The 19,903-nt window shown below is 35.3% G+C and overlaps 2 protein-coding genes across 2 annotated transcripts in view; both read left to right on the top strand.

Annotated features, from left to right (window-relative positions):
• Positions 1 to 10,227: 10,227 nt before the first annotated feature.
• LOC126723117 (hydroquinone glucosyltransferase-like) lies at positions 10,228 to 11,860 on the top strand. The gene has a single exon (XM_050426404.1). The coding sequence runs from the start codon at positions 10,305 to 10,307 to the stop codon at positions 11,709 to 11,711; it is 1,407 nt and encodes a 468-aa protein (XP_050282361.1). The 5' UTR covers positions 10,228 to 10,304; the 3' UTR covers positions 11,712 to 11,860.
• Positions 11,861 to 16,419: 4,559 nt separating this feature from the next.
• Positions 16,420 to 19,903, top strand: part of LOC126723116 (hydroquinone glucosyltransferase-like) — an 82,466-nt gene continuing 78,982 nt past the window's right edge. Inside the window, exon 1 of the mRNA XM_050426403.1 lies at positions 16,420 to 18,073. Coding sequence (XP_050282360.1) covers positions 16,966 to 18,073 — 1,108 coding nt within the window. The 5' untranslated portion in view covers positions 16,420 to 16,965. The remainder of the gene's footprint in view (positions 18,074 to 19,903) is intronic.

Raw genomic sequence — 19,903 nt, 5'->3', positions numbered from 1 at the left:
TAATCTTCTGTCACACAAAGCGATTCAAGCTAGCCCAAACAAAAACTCAATCGGCAAGAGTATGTAATGGGTTATGTTTCTTAGGGGCCCAACCCAATTCTAAACAGTGTTAGGGGTTCAATTGAAGAAGTTATCGATTAATCATCTCTGTTGCTACTTAATTATGGTTGTTGTTGAAAGATACTCTTACCGCGAAGTTTATCGCCATCGCTTCCGCACCCTCAATTGACGTTGCCCCAAAATTTGAGAGCCAATTATATATATCCGTTAGCCGTAATGGTTTCTCTCAATAAAAGAAACATAAGTTTTGCCATTCTTTTCAACTGCATCAAAATTATATTTAATACAATTTAGGGCTATAAATGAGCCAACCTTCATTGAATAGTGAGCATTTAAGTTTGACTTAATAACGAATGTAAAATGTTTAAATTTCGCTCGAACTCAATCTAAGCCTATAAATGATGCTTGAGCTCGAGCTCGTCTAAAAATTTGAATTCAGCTTAATTCATTAATCAAGTCTAGCTCAAGCTAAATATCAAGTTCAAATTCATGTACAATATCAAGCTTTTGAGCTCTGAAAGTTCAAAAACGTGTACAAAAACACTTTTGAACGTTTAGACCCCCAAAAACCAATTTAATCAACACAAGCAATATGTTAAACAACTAGTGTGCGGAAACTTAACATATGCTATAACATGGAATTGATTAAATAACTATCTAAGCCTCAACAAAATAAACCACAGCAGATAATGTACAGGCAGAGATAGAGAGGAAGGAAGATGCAAACACAGCGATAACACCAGATATGTTATCGAAGAGGAAACCGAAGACCTCGGCGAAAAACCTCTCCGCCGCCCTCCAAGCGGTAATCAATCCACTAGAAAATACAGTTGGGATACAAGGACAGCAATAGACCCTCCAAGCCTAATCTACCCAATGCACCTAAGCCCTCCAAGCTTCTTGCTCCAACGAGGTTGCGCCGAACCTTTTTCTTTTCTAGCTTTCCGGATTCCGCTACTACACCGTAGCATCAACTAATGAATATTGGTTCCTTCCTAACTGCTTCCCAGAACTCCAAACGTCTGTCTCACAGAGATGATAATGATGAGAACCAGGTTTGGTATAAAGGCCTCTCAAGGATTTGACAATGGAGAGGAAGAGAGTGAGGGAATTTGATGAGACTCTAAGGTAGAGATTGTGGGTGAAACAATCTGGTTTTTCTTTAGGGTTTTTCTCTCAAAATTCTCTCTGGAACCTCTCTTTCAATCGTGGGTTAAAAGGGTATTTATACTGAAGAGGAGTGGAATGCGAAACGTCAGGTTTTTCCAAAACAGGGGTGGCTCGCGGCTTGACCTCGCGGCTTGACTAAGTCGCGAGTTCCAGTCGCGAGTTAACCGTATGGCCAGTTGTCCTGTTTTGTCCTGTAGTGCTCCAGCTAGCATGACTGTTCATCTTCCAGCATGCTTGGCACGTGTGCAGATTCTGGCGGGTTGAAGCCGCGAGTCCAGTCGCGAGTCCCAGCCGCGACACTCTGTTTTCTTGCACATTCTTGAGCAATCTTCACACTATCTCACTCACTACCCTTACAACAATCCCACCTAAATACAGGGTTACTAAATGCTGAATTACAAGCAAATTTGGCACGGAATAAAGCCAATTAGATGGTTGAATAAATTCAACCTTACAATCTCCCCCTTTGGCTATTCCGTGACAGAACCCTAAAACAGACTCTAGACTTAACATGTGAGTTGGGAACAGTTGATCAAAACTCACTCACACCTAATTCTAGAAGCTGTGAAGCACTTGAATCATATGAACATAAACTCCTGAAACACAACAATACACCATGATCATTGTAAGCAGAAAATTATTAATGCATATGAAACAGGCAAAAAGAGATCAAGCATAAGATGGAGTTAATGAACAAACCATGGCTTGATCATCCAAGTGAACACCACAAAGTAGTGATCACAGTGTTCATTCACACTTGGAATGAACACAAAGACATACAAGTTAACAAGCACAAGGCAAGACACTTGTATGCTCAACACTCAACCAATGCATAGCACACATGGCATATGCATCTAGGAACAATCCTACAAGGGCACAAGAGTGACAGTACATAAACCACAATGCAGAACATTTAGATTAAAGTACTGATTTCAACATAGCATAAAGGCTGCACTTAAGCATGGTACATACCACAAGGCCTACAAACATATGCATAAAACATAAACCCTGAAAGCTTACATAAGCATATGGGTACAAAGCACATTATATTGAATAAAAACTTAAACAATATAAACTAAAAGTGCTTAAAGTTTCTCCCCTTCAAAATGATGAGAAGCTGTGATGCACTTGGAACATATATACTTGTAACCTGAAACACTTGCACAAAACACATTAGACCCTCAAGGTAAAGCAAGTAATAAAATGACAAGTATAATGTAACAAGCAAATTGCGATCAAGTAAACATGATGTAAAACATATGAGCAACTTGATCAAACACCAAAACAGTCATATAGAAATGACTACAATGAACACATAGCAAAGCAAATGATCATTCGAACATGCATTCAATGAAGCACAAAAACATAGGGATATATGCATGTCCAAAACACAAACACGATGCAATACAAGAAAACAAACACAATAAATTTTTATTGTTAACACAATGTCTTCTCCCCCTTGGTATATGCATCTCCCCTATGGAATATCTCTCCCCCTACAAATGTGCACGAGAAATAGAATTTCTCCCCCTAAGGATGTGCACAAGAGTCATAACAAGAGTCATATAGAAATGACAAAATACTCTGGAATACTCTCTAGAGTATACTCTCCCCCTTTTTGTCAGGAATAGACAAAGGGTCAAGGAGAAAAGAGGGCAAGAGATGAAGGTATGAACAATGCTAATGATGCATGAGGGGTGCAAGATGAATGAGAAAATGAAGCTCAAACCCATGACAAAGTAAAATGCTACAAAGCATAAGACAGACATGACATGCTAGGATGAAGAAGCAAGGTCTATACCAATGCATGACAAGGGTAGCAAATGTGTGTGCAAGAGGTGGCAAAGTGCAATGCATGACCAATGCATGAAAAATGCACATGTGGGGCAAGGTGTGTTAAATACACAACCAATGAACCAAACATGTTCCTAAAGAGGAAACATGAGAAACCCCAAAGTTTGGTACTCATCGGAGTCCAAACAAGCGAGAAAATGTCTAAGAGGCATTTTATCAAACACCTAACATGCACACTATGAACAATAATGTGAAACAATGCATGAACATCATGAAATCTACCCTTAATACATGTTCTTTCTGCCACAAGGGGCCAACATCCAATGCAAATCAACAAAAGAAACCAATCCCATGAAGAAATTTGACAAAAATTAAGTTTTTCCAACCCCTATGATAAAAATCCCAACCAAGAGCACAAAACTCTCCAAAACATAATCTAAGAATCAAAATCAATGAAAAGAGTTTATAATTACCTTAGAGATGTTAATGGATTGAAAAACCATTCAAATTGGTTGGGTTTTGATGTAAAAATATTGAAATAGGGGTTTTAGAAAGGATGGGAGAGGTTTAAAACAAGTTTCCCACAAAAAGCCCTTTAAAAAACTGTTTCTGGGCGTTTCGCGACTGGGCGAGTCGCGAGGTTCAGTCGCGAGCAAGCCGCGAGCCGCGAGTTTCAGCCGCGAGCCGCGAGTTTCAGTCGCGAAAATTTTCGCGAGTCGCGAGTGAGCCGCGAGCAAGCCGCGAGTGAGCCGCCAAAAGCCTCTGGATGAACTCGCGACTGGGGTTTCGCGACTGGCGAGTCGCCAGCTGAGCCGCGAAAAACTCTGACACCTGTTTTTCAATTCAGAACATGTTTAAACATTGAAAAACAAAGTAAGCACTAAACATAAACACAAAAAGTGATAAAAATCACTTCCAAAAACATATAAAATGATCAAAAATCTTTTTGGATTAATCCATATAAGATTGAGCACACACACATCACATTTAGACAAGTACAATCTAACAAATGAATAAGACATTTATTGAACATTAGGCATGTGTGTTGTGTGTGTGTATCAAATGTGGAATAGTCCTAAGTCTAGAGTGAAGCTTCAATGATCAATTCAATCAAGTCATACACAACTAGTGCTAAGTCAAGTGGTCTATCTCAATTATAGAAATGAGCATATATGACCTCCCACAAGAAAATGATTACATATGATGAAACTTTTCATTTGGCTTCTTTACAATTCATAACATTTGATCATTTTGAATCAAAACATCTCATTTTGAGATCGATGCTTGAAATTTGTGATATTTCAATTTGATGAACAAGCCTTTGGCTTTTTGGGCATCATACAATTTCATTTAAGTCGCTTTCCCTTTTTCCTAGTCGAATACTAGTATGTGCGACGGCTTTTGCAGCTCATTATCTCTTTTCATTTTGAGATTTACATTTATTGAGCTCTTTAAGCAATAAAAATAAAAGAGTGGGAAGAGATATAAGCACAAGTCTACGCATGTATCAAAACCAACATGACTATTGACAAATCATTCATGACAAGCTAGAAGATCGATTTACAACAATCACACAAAGATGTCAAGATTTTTCCCACAAAGATATAAGTGCAAAAACTAACAAGCTAAGCTCGTAAATGCACAAAGCCATTTGTACAAAGGTACAAGGCCAAACTCACATGTGATATGTGCTCAAACATATACGATCAAACTTTTTTAAATTTTTCACTTTTTATGTGGTTTTGGATTTTTACTCACACAAAACGAAAACATAAAAGTAAGATAAAAAACGAAACAATGCATACAAATAAATGCAAGATGCACAAAATGCATGAAGTTATGACATTTAATGCATGAAGGGTCCTACAAAGATCGAAAGAATTAGATCAAGGACCAAAAGAGCAAAGGCTCAACCATAGGAACCCTTCCTCATCCAAACGGAACGATTGTTTGGAATGAGTGTCTCAAGAGAAGTGAGACGAGGGTTGGAAGAATGAGAACCGGAGATGCACATAGTCAAGGAGTTAAGAGCATCAAACATTTTCTTTAACAACATGCTATTTTCACTCAAAACCGGTTTACTCCTTTTAGCACAACTTCCAGAAAGCTCAAGTTTTTCTTTTCTTTTGATTATTTTAAAAGCATGAAACTTAGAGCATTGAGGTCTTACATGACCAAAGACACCACAATGGTGACACACAATGTGTTTAGGTCTACTAAGCTTTTTGGGAAGAGATCTGGCAACATTATTTTGTTCTCTTTTCAACTTGGAGCATTGAGGTCTTATATGACCAATCACACCGCAATGGTGGCAAGTTGGAACAAACTTAGATCCATTCAAAACCTTAGGTTGAGACCTCAACGGAGGTTTTGACTTAACAGTCTTTCTCTCCACCTTTTGATTTCTTTTATGTGGAGGAATATACACCGATTTGTCCTTTAAGGTAGAACACACACTAGGCACAAAATCGGGTACCACAACATGATTGCAACAAATATTATCATCCTTTTTAACAATAGGTTCAGCAATCAAACACTTGGCATGCATCTTAAGAGATTCATTTTCACATTTTAACTCATCAACAAGTTTGTTAGACAAAACAAGTTTAGCATCCAAGTCCATATTCAAACATTCAAACTCTTTCAGCTTTTCATGAGAAATTTCAGCAAGTTTTTTATATTTCTCAACCAATTTGTTGGATTCATTGAGCTTAGCAATCAAATCATCCTTTTCACAAAATAACTTGCTCAAATTCTTTTGAAACTTCTTAGCATTTTTCTTTAAGAGTTTGTCAACACCATCCATAGATTCAAGTAACATGTCATCACACTTATGAGGATTAACACTCATAGAGGCAATTTCACAAACACGTGGCATGTTACATTCATTACCAACCAAATCATGCAAAGAGTCATACAAAGCACAATCCATGGCAAATAAACACAAGGGGTCAAGGATCACACTTAGGTATTTAAACCACAACAAGTGTACCCGCTCTGATACCAATTGAAAGTTCAAAAACGTGTACAAAAACACTTTTGAACGTTTAGACCCCCAAAAACCAATTTAATCAACACAAGCAATATGTTAAACAACTAGTGTGCGGAAACTTAACATATGCTATAACATGGAATTGATTAAATAACTATCTAAGACTCAACAAAATAAACCACAGCAGATAATGTACAGGCAGAGATAGAGAGGAAGGAAGATGCAAACACAGCGATAACACCAGATATGTTATCGAAGAGGAAACCGAAGACCTCGGCGAAAAACCTCTCCGCCGCCCTCCAAGCGGTAATCAATCCACTAGAAAATACAGTTGGGATACAAGGACAGCAATAGACCCTCCAAGCCTAATCTACCCAATGCACCTAAGCCCTCCAAGCTTCTTGCTCCAACGAGGTTGCGCCGAACCTTTTTCTTTTCTAACTTTCCGGATTCCGCTACTACACCGTAGCATCAACCAATGAATATTGGTTCCTTCCTAACTGCTTCCCAGAACTCCAAACGTCTGTCTCACAGAGATGATAATGGTGAGAACCAGGTTTGGTATAAAGGCCTCTCAAGGATTTGACAATGGAGAGGAAGAGAGTGAGGGAATTTGATGAGACTCTAAGGTAGAGATTGTGGGTGAAACAATCTGGTTTTTCTTTAGGGTTTCTCTCTCAAAATTCTCTCTGGAAGCTCTCTTTCAATCGTGGGTTAAAAGGGTATTTATACTGAAGAGGAGTGGAATGCGAAACGTCAGGTTTTTCCAAAACAGGGGTGGCTCGCGGCTTGACCTCGCAGCTTGACTAAGTCGCGAGTTCCAGTCGCGAGTTAACCGTATGGCCAGTTGTCCTGTTTTGTCCTGTAGTGCTCCAGCTAGCATGACTGTTCATCTTCCAGCATGCTTGGCACGTGTGCAGATTCTGGCGGGTTGAAGCCGCGAGTCCCAGCCGCGACACTTTGTTTTCTTGCACACTCTTGAGCAATCTTCACACTATCTCACTCACTACCCTTACAACAATCCCACCTAAATACAGGGTTACTAAATGCTGAATTACAAGCAAATTTGGCACGGAATAAAGCCAATTAGATGGTTGAATAAATTCAACCTTACAAGCTCAAGATCTAAAACAAGTATATTATCAAGTCAGATCCATATCAAACTTATTGGCAAACCTATTTGATTTTAACAAGTAATCACAACTCTTAATTACTTAAAGTCTTAGTAAGATGTGGCTTTTTAATTCTTAAGCTCATATTATGCTTATTACCAAGCCCATAAATGAATTTTAACTTAGATTGTTTTGTATCGAGTTTTGGCTTGTTTATAAACAAATAAACATTAATGAAATTTTTTATCGATTCAAGCCCCAATTATTTATGAACGGCTTGATTCATTTACAGTCTTTCACTTTTGGTATCCACGCAACACAAGACAAAAGCTTTCACCCCCCCCCCCCCCCCGGGGGCGAGCATTGGGGCCTTTTAACTATCATGTTCCTCAACTCATAGGCAAAGCCTTTGTTACTATTCTCCATAGAAATACCTTCAATCTTTCAGGAATGTCTTGTTTTGTAGTAAACTTCCCTGACTTGTTGCACACACATGTAATTTGATTTGTAGTTAACCTACTTGAAGGATGATTTTTTCTAATCTCTAACATAGATTTTTTTGTCAAAGAAAAAATGTAGCATTGTGATGTCCCACTAACATGTTTCTTAGTAGTCTATTAAGTCACTACAAGAGGATATTGTCTCATGTCCTCTATGTGTTGCTTTCTTTTGGGTTGTAGATTGACCCTAGTTAGTTAATTCAATTACCCAAGTTGATTAATTATCTAAATTACATGCAATATTGTGGAGGCACAAACAAATCTCAAATTTAAACTAGAGTGCAGTGGAAATTAAATTTGACAAAATGATTTGTTGACTAATTGGGAAAACTTTTACAAGGCAAAACCCCCCACCGAGTGAATTTTAGGTGACCACTTCCGAGAATCCACTAATCAAGAATAAAAGATTAAAAATATAAGAAATCTTATCACTACCTGAATTATCTCAAGATACCAACCTATAGTTAGACCTTTGATCTAATCCCCAATTGGACTTGATCTTGTAGAAGACCTCTTCTTTGCATAGATCTCCAATTTGTGATTGACTGCTTTGCACGAATCTCAGTATGTGACTAACTCTACAGCAACCCATTTGATTGTTATAATTGATTTGCAGCAACTTCAAATAAAATAAAAGAATAAGATCTTCAATTATTGGTGCCGAGGACTTTGCTTGGTACAGAACTAAGAAGTGCACAAGAGTCCCAGGCAGCAAGATCTCTTTCTTCTATTTTCTGATCTCATTGGTTCAACAATTGGAGATTAGGGTGTCAATAAGAAAATTTTATGAAGCATTAGGGTTAGGGTTTTCTTTCTCTACCACTTTATTTAAATAAGAGTTTAATGAGCCTTTTAAATAGGCTCTCATATACCTATTAGGTTTACACAAACCCATAAACAAATAGTCAATTATAATAAAACATTGCAGGCTATATTCTAAAATTGTTAGCTCGATAGATTGAGATAGGTATCAAGGTTCATTAAATCTCGATAGATCGAAAGTGTCGATCCAGATATCGAGATCCCAGTTTTCAGCTTTTCACCACTTGCTCTTTGAGCAGTTTTCATGTCTTCAATACTACCACTTGAAAATCTATTTCAAAATACTTCATGATAACCTTGAATCCACTTAGATCTACCCAAGTACAAGTGCATTTTGTTATAGGATATGCCAATTACATAAACATATGACCCTAACAATCTTTCCCTCTGAAAATTTCTAACAAAACCACAAGAGTACATGAATGTTCTAGAATACATTCTACTCAAGATTACACAGAAAAATAAGTCTAATTTAATACTTGAACCCTTGAAAATTAATCTTAACATTGAGGAGATTTATCTCACCATATAAGAGTATGGAGCAATCATGGGTCTTCGCAACTTCGATGTCATCATTCTTTTGTTATATATCTCAACCTGCCTTCATTAACACGCAGGCTAACATCCTAGGAATCTCTATGAGCCTTGCACAATCTTGGAAAAATATTTCTAACTGTACTTAGGCTTTGATACTATTGAAAAAAAATCTATTTTGACCCCTACAAGATCTGAATGCTCTTATATTAATTGAAAAATATGATTTTGACCCCAAACAACTTATGCAAATCTATGGAGAGGATTTTAAGTCACCAAATCTATGAAGAGGATTTTCTAACTATTTAGGCTCAAGAAGGTTTGCTCTTAACATATATAATTTTGATATGACAACCTCTCTCCTCTCAATATCTGCAATATGGGTTGGTTTTATAAGTTCCCTATTTTATTTTTGTTTTAATATTTTCTAACGGTAATTAAAACTTTTGAGAACCTAATTATTTTTTCATATTTTTGAGTAGTCAATAATCTCACATTTGCCAATTAATTATAGGAAGAAATTCTTTCAATATGACCTGGAAATGCTAATTAAGGGTAATTTTTTTCCTAGATTTGCTATTGAAGTTACGTCACCCTAGGTTTCTCAAAAAAAAAAAAAAAAAAAAAAAAAAGTTACATCACACTAACACATTTGATGTATGTTTATATTAAGGGACAGCGTTATGTTCATCTTAGAAATTCAAATGAACCCCCTTGACCTGACCAATATATATAAACAAATATTTCTTTGACCCCTCTAAAATAAAAATCTGAAAACCTTCGTCTTAAATTATTTTTAAACACAGCTGAAATAAGCTTAAATATAATCATTTTAGTGCTATATTTATAATATTTTTATAGTAAATTCTCAATAAAAGTTAAGTGTCAAGTTTTAAATGGTTTTTAACTATACAATTAACATCACTTTTTTATTTACCATTAATAACTTACTATTTAAATTTTCTTGTGAAATTTTTATGACAGTATTATATCATTACTCTTAAAATATTTAATTTTACTTGAGAGAAAAGAAAAGGTTTCAAATGTTGATTTTATTATTTAAATTTTGTTCGAAGACTAACGTTTGTAATTACGTCATTCTAACGCATGCAAGTACGTTTGTGCCAATGGTACATAAAATCTAATTGGTTGATTTTCTCTCATTTCCACTCCATCGAATAATCATACACACATATTTGACCAAAACGCCTATATAAACCATCCAACCTTTACAAGTCCCAACCATAAAAATCGTTCTATATTCTCTTTCAAAAGCCATCTATTCAAAGCATTATATTGTAGTCTTGTATATTTGTCCATATGGAACAAAAACCCCACATAGCTCTTCTACCAAGTCCGGGGATGGGACATCTCATCCCTCTTGTAGAGCTTGCCAAGCTACTTCTTCTTCACCACGACTTCCAGATCACATGTATCATTCCCGTACTTGGGTCTCCATCCAAAGCTATGAAAGCAGTCCTTCAAGCCCTCCCTACTAGCATAGATAACGTCTTTCTTCCTCCAGTGATATTGGAGGAGGAGGAGATCAAAGGCCTAAAGCTTGAAGTCCAAGCTATGCTCACCTTAACTCGTTCACTGCCACCTCTTCGTGATGTGTTAAAGTCTACTCGATTTTCTGCTTTTGTAGTCGATCCTTTTGGGATTGATGCACTAGATATTGCTAAGGAACTCAACATCTCACCCTACATTTTTTTCTCCTCAAATGCTTTTGCGCTGTCTTTGGTTCTTCATTTGCCAAAGCTGGACGAGACAGTTCCATGCGAGTATAGAGACCTACCAGAACCAGTAAAACTTCCAGGGTGCATACCTATTCACGGTCGAGATCTTATAGAACCGGTGCAAGATCGAACAAGTGAGTTGTACAAAATGTTTCTTACCAACGCAAAACGGTACCGATTAGCTGAAGGTATTATCGTTAATACCTTCATGGAATTGGAAGGAAGTGCTATAAAAGCAATGTTAGAGGAAGAAGCTAAAAATCTCCCACTTTTTCCAGTTGGACCGATCCAAAGTGGTTCAAGCAATCAGGTTGACAAGTTAGAGTCAGACTGTTTAAGTTGGTTGGACAATCAACCACATGGCTCTGTCTTGTTTGTTTGTTTTGGGAGTGGTGGAACCCTCTCATATGAACAAACCAATGAGCTAGCCTTAGGATTGGAATTGAGCGGCCAAAAGTTCATATGGGTTGTAAGAACCCCAAATAATGAATCAGCTGATGCCACATACCTTAGTGACCAAACTCTCGGCGACAACCCTCTTGCTTTCTTACCAAAAGGGTTCGTAGAGAGGACTAAAGGGCAGGGTCTAGTTGTGCCCTTGTGGGCTCCACAAGCCCAAGTGCTTAGCCATGGCTCCACGGGTGGATTCTTAACTCATTGTGGTTGGAATTCGACCCTAGAGAGTATCATGCAAGGCATACCATTAATTGTATGGCCACTTTTTGCAGAACAAAAAATGAATGCAGCATTGTTAGCTGAGGATCTAAAAGTTGCACTGAGACCAAAAACTAACAAAAATGGTCTAATTGATCGAGAGGAAATTGCAAAAGTTGTAAAGGGTCTCATGGTTGGAGAAGAAGGGAAGAAAGTTCATAATCGTATGGAAGATATAAAGATCGCTGCTGAGAAAGCACTAAGTGCAGATGGCTCTTCTACAAAGGCACTCTCTAAATTAGCAACCCAATGGAAAAATCATCCTGACTTTTAGAACATGATACTTTTCTTGCTTTTCAATTATATTCTTCAGTTGTTTTTCTTTATGTTGTCTAGTCTTAATTTCTTATTTTGTCACTTTATCATGTATTGCATATTTATATGTGCCTTTATAAGTATAGCGTTTGCTTTTTAGAGGTGGTATTAGATTTCTCATTCGCTCTAATTTATATGTGAAATGACAAAATTTGACGTACTTACGGGAATGTGGGACTTGTGACTTGTCTGGCTAGCTCTAGTGGAAAAGACGAACTCGTACTGTGGTACATAAGCATCAACCTAACGTTCTTCGAAATGACAAAATTTGACGTACGTACGGGAATGTGGGACTTTTGACTTGTCTGGCTAGCTCTAGTGGAAAAGACGAACTCGTACTGTGGTACATAAGCATCAACCTAACGTTCTTCTTTTTTCACCCAAAAAAAAAAAAAAAAAACAATTACGTAACATGATTAATCATTTAGGCACTAGAAGATTGATGTGTTGATGTGTACCAAAACGAAATTCTTTGACCAAACGTGTGTAATTTATATTAATAAGCATTAAAGCACATACAACCTTCTTTCTTCAAAGGCAAATATGCTTGAAGGACAAGATGCCTGGGGATACAACCAAAACAAGGATATCTAAAAGCCGATTTGCCTAAGGTATGGTGTGGACTGCAACAATATTAGAATTTGGAAATACAATTTAACGTATATATTTGACAAGATCTGCTATTTTGTAGCTATCATTGTGGATTCTAGTTAGTTCAATTAGTACAATCTCAGGTTGTTGAATAAGAGATTTAAGATTCAATCTCCATCTAAATAAAAAATTAATTGATTCCTTAGTCTAATGATAAAAAACTATTATCAAAAGCAGACGCTATAAGTTGAAACTATTTAAAAAAAAAAAAAAAATTATAGCTACATTTAACCTAAAATTAATAACAAAGATATTGAAGACAGACAGCCCATTATTCTTTTCTTAATTAAAAATGGTGGCTCAACTAAACTAGAGAGGCTTATTAGGGCATCTCTAACAACTTCTCCATATTTTTGTACTGTTTTGACAATAAACAGTGACATTTAACTTTTACCTATTTACTTTTTCAAATACATCTTCTAACAGATTCTTTATCCTTTCTCTATCTCATTTAAATATTATTTCTTCTTTCATTATTTATTCTGTTTTTAACAACTATATTTTTCAATGAGAAGTGTTATGTCCACAACATTTTTTATAATACTTTCACAACAAAATTTATGTGGATAGTTGTTACTAATTTTAATTTGAACCTATCACTGAAATTATTTTTTTACTCATCAATATTAACTAATAGCAATCTGTTATGTAAAACCTATTATGAAAATATTGTTGTAGAATTTCTCAATTAGGATTTTTTATTCTTTATACTATTTTTCCTTTCTTTCATTTCATTTTCATCCATACGTTTCATTTCTTTTTTTCTTTTCTTTTCTTTTTTCCTGTTTTTCTCCTCCACACACGTGTCCAGTGTCCTATCTCTATCCCCCCCCCCCCCCTCTTTTATTTTCTTTTTCTCCCTCATTCAAGAACATTCCAGCGAATCTAGCTCTCATTCTCTCTTTCTTTCTCCAGCTCTCTCTCTTTTTTCTTTTTTCTTTTTACTTGATTCCAGAACATTCACTAGCTCTCTCTACGATAAGAAAAGATAGAAAAGAGGTATAGAGAGAAAGAACAAGAGAGATGGGTCACTGTGCCATCGCTCATCTTCGTCCCCAACGCAATCCAAATGGGTTAGATGGCTTATGTCTTTTATCTTCTTCTTTTTTTCTTCTTCTTTTTGCTTTTATTGTTATTATTTGATTAATTTTAAAATTGTGTTTTTGAGTTTATATTTTGATAATCTGATTATGCTTAAGTTTAGAGATGTTTGAGAAAAAGATTGTTGTGTTTGTAGCTGTGAGAGGAGAGAAAGAATTATTTTTTTATTGAGATGTATGAATTTTTTAAGTAGAAAAATTCATTTGGAGTTGCTACAGTGTTCTCTATATCAAGAGGTTGTAGCAACTTCAAAAAAAATTTGGAAAAGTTTTGCATATAGAGAATCGGTTGGAGCTAGGTTTTTGGGCTTACTCTCCAAAACATAGATTTAGCTAATCTATTGGAGATGCTCTTAAGCCTTAACTGCTCAAACAGAACAAAAACCCATGAGCCCAAAAACTAGGCCATTTGTCCAAACAAATGATAGTAATCTGAGCAAGTCCAATGCTCAGTTCATCAAGGTGGCCCATCTAAGGATTCCTAAGAAGAACCATGAAAACCTAAATCGAGTTCTCTTCCTAGCTTTGGTCAAGTCTGGTGTGAAAGCTTCCTGAATTGGGTTTAGTTTGTTAAAAGAGGCTAACAATAATGTTCAGTCTTTCATGAATTTTGTTCCACCACAGGAACTTCCATAACTTCTCATGATTATCCTTCCGTTTGGTTCATCCAAATGTCTCATTTAGTAGTAAACTTCCCTAACTTGTTGCACGCCCATATAATCTGGTCTATAGTTGACCTACTTGAAAGATGAATTTTTCTAATCTCTGACATAGATTTTTTGTCAAAGAAGAAATGTAGCATCATGATGTCCCATTGACATGTTTCTTAGTAGTCTATTAGGTCACTACAAGTGGATATTGTCTCATGTCCTCTATGTGTTGGTTCCCACCCCCTTCCAAACCCATGAGTCATTTTTATCACTTCACCCTCTCGCCCCAACAGATAATGTTCTATTCGTTGTATTCTTTATACATGTGCAAAATGCAATGCATATAGTTAGAGAATATTGTAGACAAGTGCTAGCATTGCTTGTAGCTTTGAAAGTGTACATAGCGAAAAAGTAGATAAGCCTTTTATTAGACATTTGTCTCTTCATGAATGGTAAAATTTGCAGAAGAATATTTTGTAAGAATGACACATATAGTCTTTTTAGAGTCCTTTTGATTGGAATAGTAGAAAAGTAGAAGGATAGAAAATGAGAAGAAAATAGAAAAAAATTTAGTTTTCCCATGTAATGTTTAATTTAGGGGTGAAAAAGTGAAGAGATAGAAAATGTAGTTTATATAAACTTACTTTAATGTCCTATTGGATAAAAATAAAAAAAAAAGTAACAAGTTAGAAGAAAAAAATGGATAAAGCAAAACAAATTAAACAAACATAAGATAAATTAATCATTTAGACACTATATGATTAATATGTGCCAAAAGCTTACTAGGTTTAGAACCTAGGCACGGTCAAAGTTGGAACTAGAGCCTAACCATTCAGCTAAGCTTGCAAGTTGATGCTCAATAATAACCCAAAAATAAAAATAAAAATAAAAAATACTTGAAGTAAACTTAACAAAAATTTTTTTATTTTTTATTTTTGTAAAAATAACTTAACACAATTCTATTCTACTTAATTAAATTATCCATCTCTTACAAGGAATATAAAAAAAATATATATATATATATATATAATTAAAATCCTTCAAAGAAATTCAACTTTACTTCAAAAATAAATCTTAAATTTTAATGTTTTCATGATTATTATTTTATTAACTTTCTTATTTAATTATTAAATATATACTTGAAAATCATTAAATTTCCCTCATATATATAGATCTATTAGTCAATTTTGCTAGTTTTATAAATTTAATATCTATATTTAGGCTTTAATTAATTATTAAAGTAATTATGACATCATCGTGGTTCAACCTTGGTCGAATCTCAATCGACCTTAAAAACCTTGAACCTCTCCCTTTACCGATTCTTTGAATGGTCCAAGTCTGAAATTCATAATAATAAGTATTAAAGCACATACACCCTTCTTTCTTCAAAGGCAACTAAGCTTGAAGGACAAGATGCCGATTTGCCTAAGGTGTGGATTGCAACAATATTAGAGTTGGAAACACAATTCAATCGTACGTGTTGGAAAAGATCTGCTAATTCTAGCCACTTCATTTTGTAGTCATCCTTTAACCTAAAATTAATAACAAAGATATTGGAGAAGGTCAGCCCATTATTCTTTTCTTATAAAAAAGGGTGGCCCAACTAAACTAGAGAGGCCCTATTATACCTTTACCACTCAAATAGAAGCCCATGAGCCCGAAAACTAGGCCATTTGTCCAAGATGTAAGCCCACAACCAAACAAATTATAGTAATCTGAGCAAGTCCAAAGCTCAGGTCATCATGGTGGCCCATCTAAGGATTCCTTAGAAGAACTATGAAAACCCAAATCAAGCTGTCTTCCTTTTTGGTCAAGTCTATTTATGAATGGTAAAATTAGCAGATGACCATTTCGTAAGAAATGACATGTATAGTCTTTTTAGGATCCGTTTAGTTGGAGAAATAAAAAAGTGAGAGGACAAAAAATAAGGAGAAAATAAAAAGGTTTTTAGTTTTCTCTCATGGTGTATGGTTTTGGGGCGAAAATGTAGAAGGATAAAAAATGTAATTTATATAAATTTACTTTTTATTCCCCTATTAGATAAAAAAAAAAAAAAAATAGAAAACAAATTAGAAGATAATAAAAAGGATAAACAAACCAGATGAAACACAACCAAAAAATAATAAATAAATATAAAAAACCAACCGAATGAAAAGTATAGAATTGAAATGGACAAAAAACTAAAGAATGAAATTTAAAATTATAAAAGAAAAAGAAAAAAGGAACAGCTGAGTAACAAAAACGTACATGAAAAAAAAAAAAAAAAAAAAAAACACCATTTTGGTTCCTACATTTTAGGGTCACAGTCAATTTAGTCCCTACATTTTGATAGCAATCTATTTGGTCCTTATTATTTTTAACTTTTAATCAATTTGGTTCCTACCGTTAACTCACTAAGGAAAAGTGCCTACATGGCAAACAGAGTGCTTAGTTGGCACAATTAAAGTTGACATGGCTCCTAAAATACTACTAAAAAAAATGTCATGTCAGCATCTGAATAAAAAAATTAATTTAAAAAAAAAAAAAAAAAAAAACCAAAAAAAAACCAAATGATCTTGAACACGAACCCAGATCTAGGAACCCATGCCGGTAGGTAATTAGGTTGATTCAGGTTAGCTTTTGCGGGTTAGTAGATTAGCTACACACCCCTACATGTGGGGTTTTCATAATTAAACTCGTAATAATCTAATACTAATCATAAGTTCTAACACTATATAAACCATCTAACCTTTCAAGCCTCCACCATAAAAACCATTGAATTCTCTTTCAAAAGCCATCTCTTCAAAACATTGTTGACTTGTACATTGTCCAAATGGAACAAAAACCCCACATAGCTATTCTAGCAAGTCCAGGGATGGGACATCTCATCCCTCTTGTTGAGTTTGCGAAGCTACTTGTTCATCACCACGACTTACACGTCACTTGTATCATTCCAGTACTTGGGTCTCCATCCAAAGCCATGAAAGCAGTTCTTCAAGCCCTTCCCACCACCATAGATCACGTCTTTCTTCCTCCTATGATATTGGAGGAGGAGGAGATCAAAGGCCTAAAGTTTGAAATCCAAACTATTCTCACCTTAACTCGCTCACTGCCACCTCTCCGAGACGTGTTAAAGTCTACTCGATTTTCTGCTTTTGTAGTCGATCCTTTTGGAATTGATGCACTAGATATTGCCAAAGAACTCAACATTTCACCCTACATTTTCTTCCATGCAAATGCTTTCACTTTGTCTTTGGTTTTTCATTTGACAAAGCTGGACAAGACAGTTTCATGTGAGTATAGAGACCTACCAGAACCATTGAAACTTCCGGGGTGCATACCTATTCACGGTCGAGATCTTATGGAACCGGTTCAAGATCGAACCAGTGAGTCGCACAAAATGATTCTTCACAGCGCAAAACAGTTTCGATTAGCTGAAGGTATTATCATTAATACCTACATGGAATTGGAAGGAAGTGCCATAAAAGCTTTGTTAGATGAAGAAGCTAAAAACCTTCCACTTTATCCAGTTGGACCAATCCAAAGTGGTTCAAGCAATCAGGTTGAAGAGTCAGACTGTTTAAGATGGTTGGACAATCAACCACATTGTTCTGTCTTGTTTGTCTGTTTTGGGAGTGGTGGGACTCTCTCATATGAACAAACAAATGAGCTAGCCTTGGGATTGGAATTGAGTGGCCAAAAGTTCTTATGGGTTGTAAGAACCCCAAACAATGAATCCGCTGATGCCACATACCATAGTGACCAAACTCTCGACAATAACCCTCTTGCTTTCTTACCAAAAGGGTTCGTAGAGAGGACTAAATGGCAGGGTCTAGTGGTTCCCTCTTGGGCACCACAAGCCCAAGCGCTTAGCCATGGCTCCACGGGTGGGTTCTTAACTCATTGTGGTTGGAATTCGACCCTAGAGAGTATTATGCAAGGTATACCATTGATTGCTTGGCCGCTTTACGCAGAACAAAAAATGAATGCAGTATTATTAGCTGAGGATGTAAAAGTGGCACTGAGACCAAAAACTAACAAAAATGATCTAATTGATCGAGAGGAAATTGCAAAAGTTGTAAAGGGTCTCCTGGTTGGAGAAGAAGGGAAGAAAGTTCGTAATCGTATGAAAGATATAAAGATCGCTGCTGAGAAAGCATTAACTGCAGAGGGATCTTCTACAAAGGCACTCTCTGAATTAGCATCCCAATGGACAAACCATCCGGGCTTTTAGTACATGATACTTTTCTTGCATTTCAACTTTATTATTCAATTGTTTTTCTTTTAAGTTGTTTGTTCTTAATTTCTTATTTTGTAACTTTATCATGTATTGCATATTTGACCGTACCATGCCTTTATAATTATATCGTTTGTTTGTTTAGAGGTGGTATTAAATTTCTCTTTGGTTCTAAATCTTTATATAAAAAGCGGCTCGCTACAGTGCTTGGGCACTGTGCAAGCACTGTAGCGGTGTTAGGATCCTCACTAAGGTGCATTTGAGACATTGTGGCCAGTTAGTGCAGACTGCAGGGCAGTGTGTTGTACAGTGCGGGGCAGTGTGTTGGGTAGTGCAAGGCAGAGTGTAGAGGTGTGCTGTTATGACAGAGTGTCAAGGGAGGCTAGTACAGAGACAGTTATCAGTGGCCTTAAAGTGATGTATAGTAGCTTTAAAGTGTTGTCCTGTTGCAGTTTGGTTGTATTGCATTAAAGTGTTGTATTTAGTTTGTTGAGTTTAGTTAGATTAGCTGTGAGGTGTTGTACCTAGTTAGTTTGAACAGGATATAAACTACAATTTAGATTGTGAAGGATTCATTGAAGAAATAACAAATTGAATAGCTGGTATATATATTGTTATACTGACATAATAAATTTCACAATATTTTCATAATTGTTGACATATCAATTTCTTATAAGTCGAAATAAAATATGAGACTATGACTAATCACAATTAAAGATAAATGTTTTGAGAAAATGTTACAAGACTTATTGTGTAGTGCTTTTACTTTATCACGAATTCGCATATGTACGGTAGCTACAGTGCTTTTGATTTAGTTAACTAGCACTTTAGTTTTTTTTTTTTTTTTTCTTCTTCTTCAGTGATCGGTTTATGTTTTTTTTTTTTTTAGAAAAATATTTATATAAGCTAGTATATATATTTTTATACTGACACAACAAATTTCACAATATTTTTACTGTTATTGACGTATCAATTTTTTACAAGTCGAAATAAGATAATAAAATATGAGATTATAACCAACCACAACTAAAAATAAATATTTTGAGAAAATGTTACAACACTTATTGTGCAGTGCTTTTGCTTTATTCACAAAAAAAAAAAAAAAAAAAAAAAAATTTAGGCACTTAGAGACAGTGCCTAAAGTTTTTTTTTTTATTTTTAATATTTATGTAAGCTAATACAGTGCCTAAAGTTTTTTATTTTTTAGTAATCGGTTTATGTTTTTCTTTTTTTCCTTTTAAATATTTATGTAAGTTGATATATATATATATATATATATATTGTTATACTAAAACACAACAAATTTCACAATATTTTCATAATTATTGACTTGTCAATTTCTTACAAGTCAAAATAAAATAATAAATTATGAGACTGTGACGAACCACAACTAAAAATAAATATTTTAAGAATATGTTAAACACTTATTGTGCATTGCTTTTGGTTTATTCAACTGACACAATAAATACAGTGCCTAAAGTTTTTTTTTTTAAAAAATATTTATGTAAGCTAGTATATATATTGTTATATTGAC

Source organism: Quercus robur, chromosome 4 (genome assembly GCF_932294415.1).
Source record: "Quercus robur chromosome 4, dhQueRobu3.1, whole genome shotgun sequence".
Classification (NCBI taxonomy): Eukaryota; Viridiplantae; Streptophyta; class Magnoliopsida; order Fagales; family Fagaceae; genus Quercus; species Quercus robur.
This window is presented reverse-complemented; position numbering and strand designations above follow the sequence as displayed.